We start from the raw sequence: 24,758 nt of genomic DNA, 5'->3' as shown, positions 1-24,758 counted from the left end.
ACGTCATAAAAGAGAGCCGGGCATTGACGCTTCCTTCGTAATTCGTTTAAAGCCTGTTGGCCAGTACCGAATTTGAATGCTGTGAAGTATATGTGAATAAGACTTATTGTAGATTAGAGGTAGTCACAGAATTTACGGCTTCTGTCAAATGTTTGTGGACAACAGGAAACGTGGGCGGCCAGTTTAGTCCAAGAGAAGTTTTCCGGAAGACGATTATTTTCGAATTATTGACCGAGCATGGATTGTAAGGTAAGTCTCAATTTGCATTGCTGCACTGTTCACTGTTTTCATTCATTCACTGGCGGGTGTAACATGGTCTTTTATTTAAAGTGGCGTCGATAATGTTGATATATATGTTGCAGTCGACAGATATTACAGAAAAAATAAAAAGCAGATAAAGGGTCTAAATTGGGTATGCTGTACAGTGCATTTATTGCTTGTGATGTTATTTGTAAAGTAACGTGTTTCAGTGCTGTAATCATTTTATGAAAACATTAGTATGAGCATCTTTATTTTGTATATTACTTGCAAAAGGGCTGTATCTTGATAGCTAATACAGTATTGCTAAAGATAGAAACCGCAGCCGTGTTGAATTCAGAAAACGGGAAAAATATAAAACCGGTCATCGCGGGTGGCTTGCTCCTACATTGCGCGATATGCCGCATAAACGGGCACTAGTGGAGCTTTTTGTACTCGGAATTCTTCAGTTCACGTCCATTTAGTTGTAGTTCTGCTGTTAGATAGATATTGACATTTTTATTTACTTAAATGTAATTTGGTAATCATCCATACACGACCAAACAGCGAGCGATGAGTACAGCTGGCTTAACGTTCAATATTAATTGTTCATTCTGTAAATGAAACTAAGCATCATCGCATCACAGCTGTGAACAAAATACGATCTTAAGTTGATTGTGTCCTGAATGTAGTCTGTTAATTAATAAGGAGAACTTGGGTTCCAATTTACTGATAATCTCGAAATGAATTAAGGTACTGTGCATCAGTACGACTTAAGCATAAAAGGAGACCTCATGCAAAAAGCGGATTTTTCTTTTTTTTTGTCATTCAGCCTTAGAAGAGACTTGTTTATTTGTTTACTACTACATATATGTTTGCTATTTCAAAGAGCTTTCACTGGCATCATTGGGTGCATAAAGGGGGGGTCCAACCCTGGGTGTTGTATCACAAGGGTTTTTTTTTTTTTGTTTTTATTACAGCCTGTAATGACCACAATAATATTTGCACTAACGTAGAATTCTTCATGAGTATCATATCAATCCCATTCCCTTTGGAAAAGTAAGCATCTCCCCGAATTTATTGTTGTGCATTCACTGTTTCGCATTGCTGCCTCCAGGGCAGGGTGTTGAAATTCTAGCCTGATTTTGCGCATGAAAAAGGTGCTACGTGAATTAAATATTATTATTTTGATTTACTGACAAATGCAAAGAAAAAAAGTTAAACCTGGCTTTTATGTCTTTGAGGTTGCTAGTGTTGCAGATGATTAAACCCAAGAACATGGAGAAGAGCCCTGGCAGACGCAAGAAAAGCATGTTGATTACCTCCGTTCGTGTCCATTAAATCGTTGTATTAGTGAGCAGTTCCACGTAGTCCCCTTCTGGTCTCTACATTTAAGTACAATAATTTTTCAGAAAATCTTGTTGCATTGTCGATCTTAAATACCTGCATAAATTTAGATGAGAGATTTGATTCTGTATCTAAAAATATTGAATCATTTTTAACCCCAAACACTCTGAACTTGATTAAGAAGCTTGTGGATAGATGGACTTGTGCTACAAATCCTTAATGCATTGTGAGTCGCATTTTAATGATGATTATGTAAAAATTGCTTCAAACATCTGTTCCTCCCAATTCTAATCTATTGTTGGGGCTTTGGAAGGAATGGGCAAAGGAGAAAGGGTAGGTCATGTGGACTTTTGCACACAGTGTGTTTCCTTAGTAACAAAGCATTATGGGACAGTGAAGCCTGATATACATGAGCCATGTCCTGTAATCGGGCATTTTTGCTGAAGTCATCTTGACTGTTTGTTTTTTAAGGATTCGGAGCTGTAGCAGGTCAGTAATTGCTGTTTATGCTGATGCCTCCTATACCCTGAAAGATTCCAAAATGGAAAAATGTGAGCCCAGTTCAGTTAAAATTATTGAATATCACCCACTGGAAGGGTCCCAAATGAAATCTCTTTACATCTTTAACCTCTTCTAAAACAGACACAGCAATAAAATTTTTTTTTAGCAAATCATCTGGGTTTTGTGTAGCCCTTGTGATGGTTCATTTTAATACCAGAGGTGCTACATTTGCTGGTTTCAAGAAAATATGCTTACAATTATGTAGGAATGTATTAGCATTTTTAAATTTGGCAAAAGTGAAAAATCAAATCAGAGAATAATAAAAAAGATTATCTTATTTCTAGTTAATATTTGAAAGTAGTGCCTTCGTGATGAGTGCATTTTTAAACTTAAAATACTATTTTTACAGTACATTTGCACAAGGAGTAGCTGTAGAAGAACTAATATGGACAGTGATAATTATATGATATACCATACTCAAAGGATATTACAGGGAGTTTATTTTAGATATTTATATGTTTGTAAGTGCAATCTTTTTCATGGACTGTGTCGATTGTATTTGTTATACGTTAATGACAGTTTAAAGGTATTTCCTTTTTCAAGGAAGTGTAATTGCCAGTTTGACCATCACTATAAAGATGTTGCAAAGGAGAGGAGTTATATTTTATTGGAGGGTTCACATTTTCCTTTTTTGACTGATGTTATTTGTTTATGTATTTATTTTCTTCTGCTGTCTTGAAAATATAACTGTCAAGAAGGATGAAGTGTTTGCCTTCAAATCTGGAAATTAATTCAGAGTAACTTGCAAGTTCCTGAAATCTGAGGATCGTTTCTCTTGTTATTTCAACTTAGACAGTGGACAGTTGTACTAAGTGCTCTAGATGTTGCTGTATGAACTGGTAAGCAAGATGTAAAGAAGCGCTGCATCTGAGATTATCATTTATATTTTTCCACTATGAATGTAGTGTGCTGTACTGTAATTACACTGAATTATTCACCTTTTTTCAAGTAGCGTGACTCTTGCATAGTTTTTAACTGTATGCATTCTGTTTACAGGACTTTAAAATGATTGTTGACCAGGCATGCAGAGCTGCAGAAGAATTTGTGAACATTTACTATGAAACAATCGATAAAAGAAGAAGGGTGGGTGCTATTTATTTTGAAGTAATTCAGAGCAACACACAGCAAAATGTCCATATGTATTATTAAAATGCTGTAGATGGTCTCATAATTGCATGCAATATACTTCTTTTGCTTAGACAGGCACTTACTTAAGATTTTATTTCATGATAATGCTGATGTTGAAAAGCTATAAACCGTATCTGAGCTGCCTGTGTAAATCTGAAAAGGTCAAATTAGGGGTTGAATGTAAAGTTTATTAGTGTGTTTCGTCCACTTCCATAAGTGTTTTTCTCTGCAATTATTGTTCTTTGTGCTAAGCTTGCCGGTGAATTGAAGATGTATGAAAGAAGAACTTAAATACTTAAATGTGTATTTCTCCATTAATAGAACATGTTACTGGGACAATCAATTGTTTTTTTCCAAAATAACAAAAGATAGGTTTGGCTTTCTTTTGTATACTACTTTCTACAAGTCCTCAATATGTTGTTTAAACTATTTATAATTCCAGTAAATCAATTTGTGCAAGAGGCTGTACTGACGTACAGTGAAATCGCAGACACCGCAGGAAAATGGGGATTGGGGAAACCCGCTATATCCTAACACAGGGTCACAGGGGCCTCCTGCAGCCAACCCCGGGCAGGGTGCCAGCCCACCGCAGGGCACACACACATACTAGAGACAATTTACGATCATCAATGCACCTAACCTGTATATCTTTGGACTGTGAGAGGAAACCGAAGCATCTGGAGGAAACCCACGCAGACACGGGTAGAACATGCAAACTCCACAGAGGGAGGACCCGGGTCTTCTTACTGCGAGGCAGCAGTGCTACCCACTGCACTACCGTGCTGCCAAGAGGAAAAGTGTACCTTCTTAAAGATTTTTTGTTTTGAAACCGCTTTTCTTTGTGTTACAGATGACAGTTTCTCATTAGACTGTAGCTCATCCTTTCATCTCTAAGGAAACAGGACTTTTGAAAATGACTTAAAGAAATCCTTTTGTTTTGGTTGATACATCACATTTCTTGTTAAAATTTTCATCCTTTGGTGTGATTTTAAGTAATGTTCTTCCATCATAGTTTTTACTGTATTTCTTTATCAATTGGTTTTTATTTTATACATGGAAGCAAATCCACCTGTGGTAACAATCTTTCTTTGTGTCTCACTTTGTTTCTTTAAGCCCATAACAGGTAGTACAAGTTTTGCATTCAATAGTTTTATAATGTAGACTCTACACAGAACTACAAATGTACAAGGGTTCAAACCACTCTCTGGAGCTGTTGGGCAGCAGTGCTAACCTCTATTTGGGCATACGCATTATATTTCTAAAGTTAGAGAAACTGTTTGAAAGGCTTACTGGGATGTGATTTGGCAGAACCTTTGCATCGGCTGTCTGAGATTGATCAAATGCGCATTAACTTATGAATAGGGACATTTTGATTTGATTTTGTTGGTAGCCTTTATCGCAAAATCCATTTCTGTAGTGTAAGTATGCATGATATCCTTTAACAGCTTCTTAACGGTATTCCCATTACCAGTATAGCAATTTCAGTTAATACAGAAAGGTAGTTTGTTGCAGAAAAATAATTTGTTTAATGGTATATAAAGTTCTTGACAAAACTAAAACGGAGTATGTTCCTCTGATTATACATTTCTGTTGTGTTTAGTAACATTTAACAGACTTGGCATCTTTACCTGTCCCCTCTGGTTCATTGCAACAAATTAAACAAGATAGATGTTTGTTAAAAAGGTCTTTTAAATCATTTTATTTTTAGGACTGTTAGCAGTCTTACGGCGATTTCAGTTATTGATATTCAAGCATAGATAAACTAGAAAGCTAAAGGGAGTGAGTAATCAGTCCTGTTGGTCCTTCATTATTTTATCAGACACTAAATTAACACATCAGGAGAAGGTATTCAGAAGTTGCATCAAAAATCATGACAAGAACCTCCGCTTTGTAATTTCTTTCTTTTGTCCTATAATCAAAGCTTTGTTTTTGTCATTTTTGTTCAGTTGGCTGACTAAGTATTCTATAGTACTGCAGTGTTGGGGTTTGTGAACCAAATGTGCAACATTTCCACATAGACCTAAGTAACTGCATTAATAGAACGCTGAATGAGGTTTACAAACAATAGCAGCAAAACTAGAATGTCGCATGTCGCCCTACTTTGGTGCCTTGACTTGTTTGTCTGCCCATCAAATGGTGGAGACCTAATTTTAGGTCCCATTTTTGAAATCTCTGTATGAAATGCAATAAAAACAGCAAAATATTCAAGGTAGTATGTGCTAATCAATTAAAAATCAACAGCATTATAAAATATAATATCTCTTTGATGCAGCAGTATGAAATGATTGTTATTTTTAGCTGTGTATTGAGTAGGGCTGCAACTAATGATTATTTTGGTAGTCGACTAATTGTTCAATTTTTATTTATTTTTTTCCCCGATTAGTCACAATTATTTCATGCTTCACTATTTTGATGCCTGTGATCTGTGGTTGCACATCCTGTTTTGGGCTCCAGTGCATGTCTTACCTCATCTGCTCACGTCTGTCCACCTGTGAATGTCACCCTGATGTCTCTGCATTACCACAATTAAAATTAATAATAATCAAATTAAAATAACCATTAAAACATATGAATATGAAAATGATCAAATGTTTTTATATTAGTGTGACCATCACAATAAAAAATAAATACATTAAACAATACAAACTAAAGTGCACATAGTCTTTAAACACAAAAAGTGCATTTAACTTAACCAGAAATGGCCACTGGTGTGTCTTAAAGTCCAAAAGTGTAAATAAAGCTTCAACTCAAATAAAATAAAACAATAATGTGCAGTTTATTAAAAGATTCTGCTGAGAAGAGATGCTCAGAGGGAGTAGAGGTAGCAGGAATACAGAACGATTTTGCAGACAGAGAAAGATGTTTTTCACCTCATGTACTATATTATGCCAAAATAAAAAAAAAATAATGGACTAAACTATGTAAAAAGTAATTACTGCCAGCACACCGGAGCCGAGTATATTCGGAAAAGTACATTTGTTGAACACCGCAACCAGCTAAAGTCTGTTACCCGTGCAATTTAGAAGCATGCCAAAGCTGAGTATATGTGGCAACATATATTCGGCGATATACATTCATTGAACTCCACAACCAGCTAAAGTTGTTTCTCAGTGTAATTTGCCAGCACGGCGGAGCTGATCAGTCAGTGCCGTATATTCGTTGAGCAGCCGGTTCACAACCACTGCCAGCCCCAGCAGAACTGCAGCAACACTGTCTCTGGGATTCAGCTGCTGCACTAAAAGAGCCTGCAGTCATTAGCGTTTACCCCTGTGTGTTTGCATGCAGCCAGTTCAGGCGCAGTTGGCTCGGTGATATGCTGAATTTCATCAATGACTTCAGTTGCATATTGAACATATATCCATCCATCCATCCATCCATTTTCTAACCCGCTGAATCCGAATACAGGGTCACGGGGGTCTGCTGGAGCCAATCCCAGCCAACACAGGGCACAAGGCAGGAACCAAGCCTGGGCAGGGTGCCAGCCCACCGCAGGACACACACAAACACACCCACACACCAAGCACACACTAGGGCCAATTTAGAATCGCCAATCCACCTAACCTGCATGTCTTTGGATTGTGGGAGGAAACCGGAGTGCCCGGAGGAAACCCACGCAGACACGGGGAGAACATGCAAACTCCACGAGGGAGGACCCGGAAGCGAACCCGGGTCTCCTAACTGCGAGGCAGCAGCGCTACCACTGCGCCACCGTGCCGCCCTATTGAACATATAGTAATATGTTATTGCAGTAGTTTTTTTTTATTTTTTTATAGTTTTTACAGTTCATTTGCAGTGTGTAAAATTGTCAGTGTTGCAGTAACTGTGATGCTCTTTGCATAAAAAAAAAGTACATGTTCCATTAAAATTTTGCAATTTCTTTGTGAATTGTGATGTTTACTTAAAGTGCAGCTAAAAAGTATTTGTGCATTAACCCCCAAGTATGTGTCGATTTAAGGGTTAACTATCATTGTCGAAACTTTGATATACACATTATAGTATAAACATCAACGTTCAAACCTGACACTAACTTTACTCGCTAATCTTGCCTCTCGAGAGACGGCGGCATCACAGCTCCAGGATGTTTGCGTTGGTAGGACTGTGTGTGTCTTGACAAACGATAACAAATGATACTGCCCCCAGATGTTCATTTAGTGCATTGCAGTTACAAAAACCAATGTGGCTCTTTGTGACTGGAACCTCTATTGAAGGTTCTGTTTATGATGTGTCGACAATAAAAAATCTGCATTGACAATTTTTTGTAGTCAACGTCGTCGATTTACATCGACTAATCATTGCAGCCCTAGTACTGAGTAACAGCTTGTTGTTAGGCAAAATGGTCAAAGAGCCATTTAAGACTTTTTTGCCATGAGCTCTGTGTAAGTTTTCAGAAACTGACACTATTCACCCAAAGTAAATTGATAAATTGAGTGTCAGTTCTTAAAGACTTATGTATGGTAGGTTGGGGTTTGTGTTCCCTGTTATATTTATACTATGAAAAAATGTCAAAAATGGCTAATTAAATCCTATGTGATTCAATCTTGTAGTACACTGAATAGTTTTTTTACACGCTGTATATACATAATGTATAGTGCATATTGTGTTATTTTAATTCATAAAAGATTCACTTGCATATCCTTTTGGTAGAGTTGACTAAATGTTACCAGTTGTATTTCTTCATGTATACATTTTTGTGTATTCTCAGGTTTTGCCAAAACTATATATGGATAAAGCCACCCTGGTATGGAATGGTAATGCCATAACCGGCCAAGACTCCCTTGGAGAGTTTTTTGAAATGCTCCCAAGTAGTGAATTCAGGGTGAACACCCTGGACTGCCAGCCTGTTCATGGTAAGTACTACATTTGCAGAAAAAAATATTTCATGCAAATGAAATATTTATTGGGCAGCTAGGTGTAACAGTGATTAATGTGTCTGTCACTACATCACCCAGGAATCAAATGGTGTTCTGGTCCCTGGCAATGTTGGGTGTTTCCCTATGTATTCCTATTCTTCTCACCCCTCTCCTTCCATTTTGATTATAGTCTAGGATAGTAAACGTATAGATAAAATGAATTATGAAATGTATGACACAGTTGGTCCAATACCTTAGCATAATTCATTTATCTAAAACCATTTAATCCTGGTTTGGGTCAAAGGAGCCATAGTCTGTCCAGGCAACCCCTGATAAAAAGTTGGAATGAAGCCTGGATGGGGTCTTCACAGGGCACATGAACAAGCACACACATACTTGTAGGAATAGGACATAGGAAATGGAAAAGGGGCATGGATTTGTAGGTTATGCAAAATAGCTAAACTGCTGTTATGGGGGACAAGTTAGAGAGAATGAGAATGATTTAGAATGGTGTGTTTGAGTGAGTAAATCACATTGGACTGCTTCTTGTTGGTAGAAATTTCCACAGTAAGAAAAATCCATAGTACTGTAGTATAATAAAGCAAATCTGACACTATTCTTGCCATCCAATATAAAGTTGCTATTCACAGAACGTTTTAAATCAACTTTGAGTGACTGGTTAGTAATTTTAAAAATATTACCAAACGCCTATCACAAGCCTCCTTGCAGTGCCTCTTGTAGTAGCATGTTCTGCTGCAATGTCCACATACAGTTATGTCCATAAATATTTGGACAGAAACTTTTTCTAATTTTGGTTCTGTACATTACCACAATTTTTTTTTTTTTTTAAATGAAACAACTCCGATGCAGTTGAAGTGCAGACTTTCAGCTTTAATTCAGTGGAGTAAACAAAAAAATTGTGTAAAAATATGAGGCAACTAAAGCATTTTTTTAACACAATCCCTTCATTTCAGGGGCTCAAAAGTAATTGGATAAACTAAATAACTGGAAATAAAATGTTCATTTCTAATAGTTGGTTAAAAACCATTTGCTGGCAAACACAGCCTGAAGTCTTGAACTCCTGGACATCACCAGATGCTGGGTTTCCTCCTTTCTAATGCTCTGCTGTTGCTGTTTGTTTGTGGGCCTTTCTGTCCGAAGTTTAGTCTTCAAGAAGTGAAATGCATGCTCAATTGGGTTAAGATCAGGTGACTGACTTGGCCATTCAAGAATTTTCCACTTCTTTGCTTTAATAAACTCCTGGGTTGCTTTGGCTGTACTGTATGTTTTGGGTCATTGTCCATCTGTATCATGAAACGCCGCCCAATCAATTTGACTGCATTTAGCTGGATTTGAGCAGACAGTATGTCTCTGAACACCTCAGAATTGATTTGGCTGCTTCTGTCCTGTGTCACATCATCAATAAACACTAGTGTCCCAGTGCCACTGGCAGCCATGCATGCCCAAGCCATCACACTGCCTCCACCGTGTTTTACAGATGATGTGGTATGCTTTGGATAAGCTGTTCCACCCCTTCTCCATACTTTTTTCTTACCATCATTCTGGTAGAGGTTGATCTTGGTTTCATCTGTCCAAAGAATGTTTTTCCAGAACTGTGCTGGCTTTTTTAGATGTTCTTTAGCAAAGTCCAATCTTGAGGGTTATGAGTGGCTTTCACTTTGCAGTTCACCCTCAGTATTTTCTTTCATGCAGTCTTCTCTTTATGGTAGACTTGGATATCAATATGCTGACCCCCTGGAGAGTGTTGTTCACTTGGTTGGCTGTTGTGAAGGGGTTTCTCTTCACCATGGAGATGATTCTGCGATCATCCACCACTGTTGTCTTCTGTGGACGTCAAGGTCTTTTGCGTTGCTGAGTTCACCAGTGCTTGCTTTCTTTCTCAGGATGTACCAAACTGTAGATTGTGCCACTCGTAATATTGTAGCAATTTCTCGGATGGGTTTTTTCTGTTTTTGCAGCTTAAAGATGGCTTCTTTCACCTGCATGGAGAGCTCCTTTGACCGCATGTTGTCTGTTCACAGCAAAATCTTCCACATGCACCACACCTCAAATCAACTCCAGGGGCCTCCTGTATAACGCCGTGCGTAGAACTCTCACTATAACATGGCGTAAGTACAAAAGCCGAAATGTGCTTACGCACAGAAAAATCCAGATGCAGGAATCTGTGCGCGCATCAACTTCCACGTTCTTCCGCTACATAAATCCCAATCAGCGTGAAAACTAACGCTCGTGCACGCGCATTATGTAACGCCCCAAATCCTCCCAGAATTACGCCTACTTGAATATGCAAATGAATATAAATCGCCCTTAAGCGCAGCCTTCTGTGAAAAGACAATGGGAAAAGCTTGGGGAAAATATAAGAATTTCAGCGAATACCAAGTGGAGGCAAAGGAAAAACATACTATTTGTTCAAATAAACCGTGGTATAATCAACAAAATGAACTTGATCGAGTGACATAGCATGTTGGAGAAACTTGAAAGCTCACATTCACAAAATCGCACAGTGCCAGAAATAAAAAAGAAGTCACATATCAAAGTTGCCGTGAAAAGAAGAGTTGTAAGCCCACTGTCCGAGTGTCATATGAAAGCTTATTAGGGTACAGAGAAAAAAGGCACACGGTGGGGAAAAAGCACAAATGTCAACTTTAATCTCGACATTTCCACTTTAATCACGTAGTTTATTTTGTCATTAAAGTAGAACATTATAAACTTCATCTTAAAATCGTTTAATTAACCAGTTTCTCAAATCACATCGTAATTAAAGTAGCACGTTAAATGCTTTGTTTTGTATTAGATCACATACGAGTAGAAGATCAATGTGTGTGAATCACTACTTGCTTCTTAAACTGGCTCTCTTCCTCCAACTGGACACAGAGTCCATTACATTTGTGATATTACAGCTCTCTGAATAACTAAAATACTGAGATGTATAGGTGATGTCATTTTCATGATGATAAGAGCTAAAGCACATTATTAAACGTGTTTCATGAGCCTCGTGCTCATGACAAGCATTTATCTTTTGTCGAAATTTGTCGCTGCGTTTTTAGCTGTGTTGTTATTTTCTCTTTTGTTTTATATTCAATATATATTGCGTAGCGCCCAAGAGTCCTTGCTTTTCTTTCCCCAAGTAACCGATCGCCATACAATCAGCTCTGTAATAGACGTTAAGCCATCTGTAAGCTTAGCGCCGATTCTTCAAAACGCTTAAAGAACATTGAAATATCTTCGTAGTACATGTTTAATTATTCTATCCTTCACGACACTCCCAGTGAAGAATATAGATTATTTAAATGAAGTTAAAGTTTTATGTGTATAATTTAACAAACATATTTTGCTGCATTTCACCTTCAAAATGATATCGTCATCATATGTAAATACGCGCTTTATAAAGTGGCCCAGGTTGTGAGATATTATAACTGTAGTGCAAGTTTACAGTGTGGTGATTGTACTTATAAGTACAAACCGTTCTACAAGGAGCAATTGATTGAGTGCATTTAAAGTTCTTGGGATTAAACTGTTTCTGAACCGCAAGGTCTGTACAGGAAAGGCTTTAAAACGTTTTGCAGTGGCTGAGACAGCGTGTCCTTGAAGCTGTATACCGATAATTTCTTCCGATCAGCTGCTGCTGTGATTCACACTCAGATACAGTGATATAAATACTCCGAGTCGTGCAGTGAGAGTAATATGGAAAAAGATGATCCGCTGTGGCAACTCCTAACGAGGAGCTGAAAGAAGAAGAAGAAGTGAGAGTAACAACGCTAAAGCAGTTATGGTATTTGGAATACTATGGCTGTTCCCTGGACCATTATATTGTTACTAGTTAATTACAATCAGATGCATTACACTAATAAACAATATGCGGTTAGTTTCTGTGTATTTATAAAGCCGCGTCATGAAAATAATGAGTAATCACACAAGAACAGTAGCATTGCTTTGACGCTGGGTGCCGCCAGTTTGCAAAACCGAGTGGAGAACTTGCGTACGACAAGGCATGAGGTACCGTGGAAAAGTGCGTGGCTTTATGCCAAGTGTAGTTTTTATACATCGCAATTTGAACGTGGAAAAGTTCTTGCGCAACATTTCTGTTCGTACGCACCGTTTATACATGAGGCCCCAGGCCTTTTATCTGCTTAATTGATAATGACATAGCGATGGACTTGCCCACACCTGCCCTTGAAATAGCCTTTGAGTCAATTGTCCAATTACTTTTGAGCCCCTAAAGCTGAAAGTCTGCACTTCAACTGCATCTGAGTTGTTTCATTTAAAATTCATTGTGGTAATGTATAGAACCAAAATTAGAAAAAAAGTTGTCTCTGTCCAAATATTTATGGACCTAACTGTATTGTGACTGGTGGTGGCAGATGCTTTCCACGGTCCATGGAATGGCTGCAACTGTTTGATTTTGAGTTAACCCACTAAGAGAATGGGACTAGTGTGTACAATTCATCCGGAAAGTATTCACAGCGCATCACTTTTTCCACATTTTATGTTACAGCCTTATTCCAAAATGGATTAAATTCATTTTTTTTCCTCAGAATTCTACACACAACACCCATAATGACAACATGAAAAAAGTTTACTTGAGGTTTTTGGAAATTTATTAAAAATAAAAAAACTGAGAAAGCACATGTACATAAGTATTCACAGCCTTTGCCATGAAGCTCAAAATTGAGCTCAGGTGCATCCTGTTTCCCCTGATCATCCTGGAGATATTTCTGCAGCTTAATTGGAGTCCACCTGTGGTAAATTCAGTTGATTGGACATGATTTGGAAAGGCACACACTGGTCTATATAAGGTCCCACAGTTGACAGTTCATGTCAGAGCACAAACCAAGCATGAAGTCAGAGGAATTGTCTGTAGACCTCTGAGACAGGATTGTCTCGTGGCACAAATCTGGGGAAGGTTACAGAAAAATTTCTGCTGCTTTGAAGGTCCCAATGAGCACAGTGGCCTCCATCATCCGTAAGTGGAAGAAGTTCGAAACCACCAGGACTCTTCCTAGAGCTGGCCGGCCATCTAAACTGAGCGATCGGGGGAGAAGGGCCTTAGTCAGGGAGGTGACCAAGAACCCGATGGTCACTCTCTCAGAGCTCCAGAGGTCCTCTGTGGTGAGAGAACCTTCCAGAAGGACAACCATCTCTGCAGCAATCCACCAATCAGGCCTGCATGGTAGAATGGCCAGACGGAAGCCACTCCTTAGTAAAAAGCACATGGCAGCCCACCTGGAGTTTGCCAAAAGGCACCTGAAGGACACTCGGACCATGAGAAACAAAATTCTCTGGTCTGATGAGACAAAGATTGAACTCTTTGGTGTGAATACCAGGCGTCACGTTTGGAGAAAAACCGGCACCGCTCATCACCAGGACAATACCATCCCTACAGTGAAGCATGGTGGTGGCAGGTGTTTTTCAGCGGCAGGAACTGGGAGACTAGTCAGGATAAAGGGAAAGATGACTGCAGGAATATACAGAGACATCCTGGATGAAAACCTGCTCCAGAGCACTCTTGACCTCAGACTGGGGCAACGGTTCATCTTTCAGCAGGACAACGACCCTAAGCACACAGCAAAGATATCAGATGCACTGTATGTGTATACAAAACCCCAGTAAGATCAAGGCTGAATTTTTCTGGGCCTCATGGCTATGGCATGAATTAATTTATGAAAACCATTTTCTGCAACTAGCCAAGAATTTCTTGTAAAACCAGTCAGTAAATTAAAATATATTTGAGATATACTGTATATAAAATTAATAATTACGGTCAGCTGGCAAAGGGAAAGGAAAAGAAAAGCAAATTTACTGTCTATACAGGTTTACATCTGCCCATGGACAAATGTTCATACTGCATCAATATTGACATTCTGCGCTGCAGTGAGGTGTATACATATATGATTTTTGTATAGCTCTTGATTTCTCTGGTATCATCTCAGAAATTCCCAGAAGGAGCTGGAGGAGGTTCCTTGGGATACGGTGACCAGGTGATTTCAGTTTAGGTGTTGCCGCATTCACCAGGAAAAGCAGAATAAAAATGATGGTGGAGAAAATGAATGGCACAATAAAGTTCTGACATTGGTTACATCATTAGTGAAGACACATCAATGCTAAGGTCAAGACTGTCAAGTTCAAGACCTATAGTAGTGTGTTTCAGACACCCCAATTTTAGACAAGTAGTCAATTCACGTTGGCTTAGACATGGAGGCACACAAGGTGAGAATACTAATTATTACTACAGTAAAAGTGACTGGATAATTACAGTGGTGTATCCCAAAGAGAAACCTAACGAACTGTACATCAGTCTGGAGGTGAAACTCGCAGGTTGCCTCCTCCAGTAGTACTTCTCAGTGTGTCTTTATTTAATAGAATGGATTGTTACACTTGGCTTACCCAGGCTTTTTCTTACACCTCAATATACAAATTGAAAAATAGACCACACAGAAGCTAAAGAAGTTTACTTTTCTTGACATTTCACGATTTGGGTAGAACAGAATATCTCTTGTAGCCACTTTGGTTATGCCAGCAAGTTTTTTATTTTTAATTTATTCATTTTTTTTATTTAGTATTCATCTAGATTTGTCTGAAAGTGCTTGTCTCAAAGTAAAATAAAATGAACCTTGTTACATCCTTGTAAATCAGTAACTTATTTTATCAATGAATTTGGCTTATGGTTGTGTTCCACAGCGAATGACATGGAAGAAATTCCAATTTCATCTACACACAGCAGCTGAAAGAAATGTAAAAAATTATTAAACTAAAGCTAGGTTTGATTTAGTATTGTCCCGAAAACTTCTATATAAATGGGACAGTGCTAAAAAGTTTACTTTTTCTCTTTATGTGAAGAAAAGCTGATGAAGATGTGAATAATGTGAACAGACTAGGTAAAACGGGTGGTGCAGTGGTAGCACTGCTGCCTCGCAGTAAGTAGACCTGGGTTCGCTTCCCGGGAATCAAGTTTGCATGTTCTCCCCGTGTCTGCGTGGGTTTCCTCCGGGTGCTCTGGTTTCCTCCCATTGTCCAAAGACATGCAGGTTAGGTGCATTGGCGATCCGAAATGTCCCTAGTGTGTGTGTGTGCCCTGTGATGGGCTGGTGCCCTGCCTGGGGTTCGTTTCCTGCCTTGCCCCCTGTGTTGTCTTGGATTGGCTCCAGCAGACCCCCCTGTGACCCTGTAGTTAGGATATAGCAGGTTGGAAAATGACTGACTGACAGACTAGTGAGTGCAAAGTGTTTGTTGGAATTGTAAATACACTATGCACATTATTGTATCGGCTTGTTTAGTTAGTAGAGTATTTCAAACTTGTGGCAGCTTAATCAAGTAAAAGGCTGGCTGGTGTTTTCAGTAATGACTTTGAGTGGACCTTTGTGGAAAAAGGCATTCACTGAAGAGAGTTGCTGACCGCCCTTATATGCCAATGTGTGTGCAGGTCAATGTACTGTGATAGACCACCTGGACTCGCTGTAATTTGCCAATTTAATAACTGCATCCTCTACTCCCGTTTTTGTCCATCTGCTCCATGAGGCTTATTCTCAACTGGACAAAGCGGGTGGCACTGCAAGGATTGTGTTTCTTTCCCCCAGTACCTTTAGTACCACCCAGCCATCCCTGTTAAGAGGTAATCTTAGTGATATGCAGGGGGATGAGCCTATGGTGTCCTGGATAAATAGACTTTTGGTCAGGAAGTCCACAGTTTGAGACTCGGACTGTGTCTCTGATAAGGATGTGAGCAACTCTAGAGCACTTCAAGGAACACTCCTGTCTCCTTTTCTCTTCATTCTGTACACTTCAGACGAGAAATCTAACAGCAGGCCATGTCACTTAGAGAACTTCTCAGATGATTCTACACTAATGGGGTGTATTTAATAAAGGAGATGAGACGAGACAGAGGACAGAAGTCAGTTTGTGTTTTTTGATGGAAAGAGAATTGTCTGCAACATAACATCACCAAAACCAGTGAAGCGGTCACTGTTCAGGGAGTGGATATAGAGGCGGTCCACTCCTACACGTACTTGGGAGTCCACATCAATGACAGGCTCTCCTGGTCTTGTAACACAGAGGCACTATAAAAAGGACAGCGCAGGATCTTTTTTTTTTTTTTTCCCTTGGGTGACTGTTCTTTTAATGTGGGAAGTGACATCCTTTACATCTTCTATAACTCTGTGATGCCAACAGCAATTTTCTACATTGTGGTGTTCTTGGCTGGTAACATCACTTCAAGATAGGCCCACCAAATCAACAAGCAAATTAAAAAGGCTGGATCAGTTATGGGCCACACTATGGGCCCCTGGGAGGGGAGGTAGTAAGAAATGAAAAAATGAACACAAAAAACTGAAATGCTGCACATCTTCTCTTTGACACACTAACAACTGAGTACTTTCTGCCAATGAATTGTTCAGCAGAAGTGTGTTCAGAAACGCTACTGACGCTCGTGTATGCCAACAGCAGTATTTCTGCATGATTCCTCATGGGCACTGTGACAGCCAAGTTGGAAGTTCTTTCTTTTTAGTTGTTCTGTTGTTCAGACCATACTGTGTGTGTCTGTCTGTATATTTATTTAAGGAGCTTTTGTAAAGCGCCAAATTTTCCTGTGGAGACAGAGAGACAAATCAATCACTTGATCATAAGCCTAAGCTCAAGCAGCAGTGGGATGACTTTGCTCATGCATAGGTCAGCTGGCAGTGGCTGTTATTTTAGACCTTTACGACAGCCCTTTGGCAACTAAAAAAGGAGAATGTCTTCAATTATTTCTCCATTTGTCTCTTTGGAGGTTAACAGGCATGTGTCACACGTCCCTCCCAGTATGCTAGGCTTCTATCAAAATATGTCTGGATCAGATCCTGATCATTTAGAAACCTAGTAGTATCTCTTCCTTCAGATTAAGGTCCTTTGTGCTTGCAATAACATCAGATTGCTATAAACGTCAAGCATCATCCTAGCGCCCAGTAAATGGTTAGCCTGCTATAAAGTAATGATGCTCTGGCTTTCCTGTTAGGCTGGCAGCTACTAGAGTTGTCCATTTTAGTTATACTGTGATGGAAAATAAACCTGCCTACTCCTGCAGAGTGCAATTAGCATGTCTGTTTTCTAATAAAATCTTAATACGTACTTGCATTCAAATGTTTGGACATATTCCAATAAATTCATGTTTTTGATTGATATTGATAACTTGTTTCTCAAGGAACCATTAAATTGTTTTAAAAAAATATAGCCGAGATAATACTAATGTGCAAATGGCTGTTATATTTGAAACGACGGAGTTATAATTTTATTCCTATGACTGCAGAACCCCATTTTTCAGCAGTCCGCTCTGCCATGTCCCAATGGTAAACTGCCTTAACTCATTGTAATTGAAACGTTTAAATGCTAATTTTAAAAATGCTTTAATTGTCTAATAAGCATACAAAAGTGTTGAACTGAATGATTTTTGAAATGTTTTTCTTATAAAAATGGAACTAAAAGACACGAATGGCATAGTAACTGTGCGTTTTAACAATATTCTCAAACTTGCTTACTGTGCTTCTGGAAATGTCATTGTTGTGCTTTCTTTTCTTTCTTCCAGAGCAAGCAACTCAGGGCCAACCAACCGTGCTTGTGGTCACCTGTGGAATTGTAAAGTTTGAAGGAAGCAAATACCGCTATTTCAACCAGACATTTTTATTGACAACACATGCAGTGCCCACCAACTCTCTGCCTGTGTGGAAGATTGCTAGTGATTCTTTCCGATTCCAGGACTGGGCTAGTTAGTCATCGTTTCCTTGGAAAATTGTGAAAGATGTCCCTACCGTAGTTTATGCTAAACTGAAATGTGTTTTGTCTGCAACAGTTACACATTTTTGTAATTATTAATGTCGCATACGACAATGCATTTCATTTCTCCTGACAGTAGGCGGTTGTATGAAATCATTTACTGTGAAGGGAAAAGTATTTGATTATGTGTGACAAGAGGAATATTCCTTTAACAGGGCTTACTTGGTCGTATCCTACAGTCTTTAAAAATGTTTTTATAATATGCATTTTGGATTAATTACGTATATGTATTTTGCAAATGTTTTTTCCTGGTTAGTTTAAAAGTTGTTAACCACAGGAATTCCTGTGATCCAAACAAAGGAAATGTGTATCACTTTATCAACAGGAAACCTAAAACCACAGGGATTCTGCCAATTAAATGGGTGTACCACTTTATTATTATGTATTTTTGTTTATTAAAAGTAGCCATTTCACTCAAAGAAAAAATACTAAACTTAAAAATCAAACTGAACTGCTTCAAAAAACTTCCATTTACATTGATCATGTCATGTGAGAACCTAATTATACCTTGTGTGATCGTTTATTGCATTTTTGCTGGAAGCAAAACCCCTGTGGTTGAATTGTGTGTACATTAAAAATGTATAATTTTAACATTATGTGCAACAATGTTGCTATTTGAAGGTGTGCCTCAAACCAAATATGACTGAGCAAGTACTGGCATGCTGGTTTCATTGAAGGTTCTTGTGTTTAGGTTCACCTTTTATAACTAACTAAAAGGAGGCTACATTGGTATGACTTTTCACACCCTATACAAATGTATGATTAGAAATAAAACAAAAAGGGTTTTAAAGACCATTTGACTGATATTTAATTTACTCAAACTTTTAATTTTTTGCTTTTAATTTTAAATGGGATGCAGAATAAATGGGAGGAAGAGGGGGAAGGCATGTTGAAGGGTTTTGAAACCTCCATTATTGAGCTAAGTCAAACATCTCACTTTGTAAACAATGTGGATTATAAAAATGTGAGGAAACTACAAGGTTATAATAAACTTAAGAACTGTTAGAAAACAGTGAAATGTTTTCAAATGTATACAAATTGTAAAATAACCAATATGACAATATTATTTTGTAAAATGGGTTGCTTAAGTAGCTGTGTTGCAAATCCTTTTTGGACTACCAGTACTCAGATTTTTTTTCAATTTACTGGTAAAAGGCTGCCAGCATCTTAAAATTGGATTAAGCATCTTTAAAAATGGATGCACTGCGTCAGTCACCTTAGGATCCAAGGAGGAAGAAATGTTAAATTTGTCACTTGCTTTGGATTTGGTGTTCCAGACTTAAATTTGCATTGCACTGTGTCGCCAGGTAGTCCCCTGTCTTGTTACTATTTACTTCTCAAAGTGAGAATACAAAAAGACAAGCAGATGTGAAGTACTCGCTGGTGAAAAGCGACTTTGGTGGTTGGCTGTAGTTCTTACTGGTGCTTTTATTTCTGTTTTTTAAGACCGAATGTGTCATCAGCATACAGTGCATCCAGAAAGTATTCACAGCGCATCACTTTTTCCACATTGTTATTTTACAGCCTTATTCCAAAATGGATTAAATTCATTTTTTTCCTCAGAATTCTACACACAACACCCCTTAACAACATGAAAAAAGTTTACTTGAGGTTTTTTGCAAATTTATTAAAAGTAAAAACAATTGAGAAATCGCATGTACATAAATAACTATTCACAGCCTTTGCTCAATACTTTGTCAATGCACCTTTGGCAGCAATTACAGCCTCAAGTCTTTTTGAATATAATGCCACAAGCTTGGCACACCTATCCTGGGCCAGTTTCGACCCATTCCTCTTTGCAGCACCTCTCAAGCTCCATCAGGTTGGATGAGAAGCGTTGCTGCACAGTCATTTTAAGATCTCTCCAGAGATGTTCAATCGGATTCAAGTCTGGGACAAGGACATTCACAGAGTTGTCCTGAAGCCACTCCTTTCATATCTTGGCTGTGTGCTTAGGGTCGTTAGACTGGAGAGATGGTTCATCTTTTAGCAGGACAAGGTCAAGAGTGCTCTGGGGCAGGTTTTCATCCAGGATATCTCTGTACATTGCTGCAGTCCTCTTTCCCTTTATCCTGACTAGTCTCCCAGTTCCTGCCACTGAAAAACATCCCCACAGCATGATGCTGCCACCACCATGCTTCACTGTAGGGATGGTATTGGCCTGGTGATGAGCGGTGCCTGGTTTCCTCCAAACGTGACGCCTGGCCTTCACACCAAAGAGTTCAATTTTTGTCTCATCAGACCAGAAAATTTTGTTTCTCATGGTCTGAGTCCTTCAGGTGCCTTTTGGCAAACTCCAGGCGGGCTACCATATGCCTTTTACTAAGGAGTGGCTTCCGTCTGGCCACTCTACCATACAGGCCTGATTGGTGGATTGCTGCAGAGATGGTTGTCCTTCTGGAAGGTTCTCTCCTCTCCACAGAGGACCTCTGGAGCTCTGACAGAGTGACCATTGGGTTCTTGGTCACCTCCCTGACTAAGGCCCTTATCCCCTGATCGTTCAGTTTAGAAGGCCGGCCAGGTCTAGGAAGAGTCCTGGTGGTTTCGAACTTCTTCCACTTACGGATGATGGAGGCCACTGTGCCTATTGGGACCTTCAAAGCAGCAGAAATTTTTCTGTAACCTTCCCCAGATTTGTGCCTCGAGACAATCCTGTCTCGGAGGTCTATAGACAATTCCTTTGACTTCATGCTTGGTTTGTGCTCTGACATGAACTGTCAACTGTGGGACCTTATATAGACAGGTGTGTGCCTTTCCAAATCATGTCCAATCAACTGAATTTACCACAGGTGGACTCCAATTAAGCTGCAGAAACATCTCCAGGATGATCAGGGGAAACAGGATGCACCTGAGTTCAATTTTAAGCTTCATGGCAAAGGCTGTGAATACTTATGTACATGTGCTTTCTCGATTTTTTTATTTTTAATAAATTTGCAAAAACCTCAAGTAAACTTTTTTTACATTGTCATTATGGGGTGTTGTGTGTAGAATTCTGAGGAGAAAAATGAATTTGATCAATTTTGGAATAAGGCTGTAACATAACAAAATGTAGAAAAAGTGATGCGCTGTGAATACTTTCCGGATGCACTGTTATACCCTGTATAGATGTGGACTTCACTGCGTTCTGCAGTGCTTTGTGGTCCGGAGATGAGCAGGCGCCCTGCCAAGGTGTTATACAGCCCATGCATCAGGGCTTGATGCTGCAGCTGTAGAGTTTGGTGAGCACAGAAGGAGAGATCCTGACTTTCATCAGTAGGTTAAGGATGTGCAATAAATGCAATGGCGGACCTAGAGCCAAGACTGTCTGAGTTCCCAATTCAATTCTTTAAAGAACTTCAAAGCTACTTTACTTCTCCAAAGAATTCATCACCCTGTAGATGACAGGGTGGTCTGCCTTCTGCTTCCAAACGTTGACCAGCTTCTTGATTGTTTGCTTACATTAAATAAGACATATGCGTGGAAAGTCTAATCTCTTCTTATTATTATAAGTAATCAGGCCTAAAACAATAGCATTGACGACTTTAATGATGCTGGTGGAGTTGGTTCTAGCGACAGAGCCACAGGTAAAGAGGACAACATAAAGACAGCACACTATCCTGCAGGCTGCCTCTGTTGAGGGAGATAATGTGGGAAGTGATGATATAAATGCTGGGGTCAGCCAGTAAAAGAGTCAAAAATGCAGTTGCAAAAGCTGGCACAAAGTCCCCAAGTATAGGAGTTTGGTGATTAGGTTTGATGGTGGAAATGTTTAATGTTGGGCTGTAGCCCACAAATGGTACCCTAGCACAGCAGTTACGTTATCCAGAATTCTGCAGGCAGGGAGTGGGATGTAGAGTTTAAGGCTTTGGACTTCAAACCCTGAAGTTGTTGGTTGAAATCCCACTACTGATACTGTGTGACCCTTAACAAGTCACTTGACCTGCATGTGCTACAATTGGAATGATAAAAGAAATTTAACCAATTGTATCTCAAATGCTTAAGTTGCCTTAGATAAAGATGTCCGCCTCACAAGTAAAAAAAAAAAAAATACATGGCATCATCTGTGAACTGGCTGAGAGAATAATGCAAAGTGGACAATTAAGAATTAATAATTAACCTACCAAGGACATTGTATATGATAAGAGTTTTCCATATTTATAACAGGAGTACAATATACTGAGTGAATTTGCCAAATTATTAGCATGATGCTACACTACTACTGAACTTAAACAGCTCAAAGCGTGAGCTTTGATTAAGCTTAGAAGACTTTGTTTTAATGTCTGTATACCAATTTTATAAACTATGAGTTGTGCTTTGGTTGTTTTTGGTATCTGCTTACAAACTTCAAGCACAAAGGTGAGTAGTTGAAACTTACTCAAAAAACAACTTTCTAAAATAAAACAAGTGCAAGCTTTCTCTAATATTTCTCAAGAATTGGTCCTTTCATTTTAAAGTTGTGTATAAAATGCAAACAACAAACAGAAGGAGACACACACACACCTTCCAAAAGTGCCTGAAACATTTTCTAGGAATATCCATAAAAAAAAAACAAATTTTTTTTTAAGTAAATCAATTTCATAAAAACAATACTCCCTCCGCAATGTAATATAAAGAAAATAAATAGTAAGAGAAAGTACCCATATTAATGTCTAATAAACAGCCTGGTTAACATTAGACATCCATAAGCCCAACAATTCTGTGATCTAGAGCTCATTTTTATTTTGTCACTCCCATCCACTTAACATAACTTTCTTTTTCCACCAAAAAGCCCCAAAACAGGCAAAAACCACAGAAATAAGTAAATAAGAATTCCAACCTTCTGGTCCTTACTGTGCAGTGGTTAAGTGCCGTCAGCCCAGGGCCCGACGACAAGGACTTTACACAGTCTTGCCAAGTCTCTCAGAGTTTTTCTGCATACTCCGCTTTCCTCTCACACACAAAGTGTTGATGAGAAGCTAAACAAGCAAGGGACTCTTGTTTGCACTGTGACAAAGCTGGCACTCTGTGTCCTCTGTAAGGGAAAAAGGGGGATTCAGAAAATATTGGCAGTTACCAGTTCAGTGCAGATCAATCACCCTGCTAAGAATGTAAAGGAGAGATGAATTAGAGAAACACGCAAGGTCAAAACCATTGTTATGATTCAATCAATGCAGCCATTTTCCAAACCCATTTTCTTGGGGTCACAGTCAACAAACTGGCACTACAGGATCTGGCTCTGGGTGGGACACAAGTCCTTTACAAAGCATATGCATGTGCACTATCAAACTCGTATTCATGACAGGCCAACTTAAGAAGTCCAGTGGTTCTACAACTGTTCACCTTTGGGATAATAATAACAATAATAATAATAAATGGGAGAAGAAACCAAAGCCACCACATAAAACAATCTGGAAATGACACGCCAAGACTCTGATTCAGACCCTAGACTTGTGCAGCAGTGCTAACTCTGGACTAGCCCATCTAGCATGTGACACAAAAACACCATGCTCATTCTTATTGTTAAATTACTTAAAACTGATACATCATCAACAGCATGAGAAGTGTGGTTGTGCTTTTTCTTCTTTTAATTACATCATAAGCCAGGAATGGAACCGGACTCATGGAGCTGAAGGGCAGCTGGGCAATGTCTGTATATTTATACTGACGGTATACATCAAATCAAATTTTATCTGTCACGTTATACATATAGTGCAATATGTAGTGAAATGCTTGGTTGCTCGACTCTTAATGACTGTGCCTTTAAAAATATAAAAGGACAACAACAACAAAACAACTTTATAAACATCAAAAATTATTAATAGAATTTTAAATACATGATAAATAATAACTACATAAATAATGTAATGTAAGAGAGTTAACAATAGGGCATCATGTAGATGCAGACCCTGTCCTTATTCAAGATGCAGATGGACTGTGGACAGGAGCTCCTCCTTAACCTCTCTGAAGTAGATTTTACCACAGTAGCGTTTACTGTACAGGAGGCCATTGTTGGAATGGCTGGTACCACTTACAATTTACATTGCCCTGATCCAACATTGTTTGTTGTAGATATCCTCAAAGTTGAGAGAGTGCCCATCCAGTGATGTGTTCGACTCACCAAACCCCTCTTTGCAGAGCCATGCATGTCCGGCTGCATGCTGTTCCCAAACCAGGCCATACTACTTCCTGTCAGGATACTTTCAATGGTGGATGTGTAGTTCTTTAGTAAATGAGAGGGTATCTTGAAATCTCGTGGTACTTGAGGTGGTAAAGATGTTGTTGTGCCTTCTTTACAAAGGGTGTCAATGGTTGGACCAGGGTCAGTTCATTTGTGATGTACAGGGAGTTGTAGAGGTGTCTGAAACTGTCCACCCTCTGCACTTGAGTGCTGTTAATACTGATGGGTAGTGTCTCTGCCATTTCTTCCCAAAGTCCACAATCAGCTCCTTTGTTTTGCTGCCATTTATGAATAGACTGTTGTCTCTTCAACAGTGTGGCAGACTCTCCATTTCATCCAGGTAAGCCTGCTTGCTGTTAGAGACATCAGGACTACCACCGCTGTTTCACCAGCAAACTTGATAATGAAGTTAATCATGTGCAACCATGCAGTCATACATGTAGAGGGTCTACAGCAATGAACCCGGAACACAGCCCTGTGGAGCAAATGCATTGACACTGAGGGATGATGAGATGAGACCACCCACATGAACCATCTGGGGTCTGTCTGACAGCAAGTTAAAAACCGAACAACACAAAGAAGTGTTCAGACATGTAATGTGAAAAATGTGCATACACAGTACATACGATACATGTACACATTCAATACTGTATTTTGGTCCATTTTAATAACAATTA

The 24,758-nt window shown here is 39.1% G+C and overlaps 1 protein-coding gene across 1 annotated transcript; it reads left to right on the top strand.

The window, feature by feature from the left end:
- The first annotated feature begins 1 nt into the window (after position 1).
- Positions 2-18,740, top strand: nxt2 (nuclear transport factor 2-like export factor 2). The gene is made up of 4 exons (XM_039765812.1): positions 2-249; positions 3,142-3,228; positions 7,976-8,120; positions 17,698-18,740. Exons 1-4 carry the CDS (start codon positions 238-240, stop codon positions 17,880-17,882), a joined length of 429 nt encoding a protein of 142 aa, XP_039621746.1. The 5' UTR covers positions 2-237; the 3' UTR covers positions 17,883-18,740.
- Positions 18,741-24,758: the final 6,018 nt, after the last annotated feature.

Source organism: Polypterus senegalus, chromosome 10, assembly GCF_016835505.1.
Source record: "Polypterus senegalus isolate Bchr_013 chromosome 10, ASM1683550v1, whole genome shotgun sequence".
NCBI lineage: Eukaryota > Metazoa > Chordata > Cladistia > Polypteriformes > Polypteridae > Polypterus > Polypterus senegalus.
This window is presented reverse-complemented; position numbering and strand designations above follow the sequence as displayed.

Bases quoted from the DNA above. Each gene is read 5' to 3' on its own strand.
- nxt2 (XM_039765812.1), top strand. The intron at 3,229-7,975 runs GTGGGTGCTATT...GTGTATTCTCAG, and splicing joins CAATCGATAAAAGAAGAAGG to GTTTTGCCAAAACTATATAT. The intron at 8,121-17,697 runs GTAAGTACTACA...TCTTTCTTCCAG, and splicing joins GGACTGCCAGCCTGTTCATG to AGCAAGCAACTCAGGGCCAA.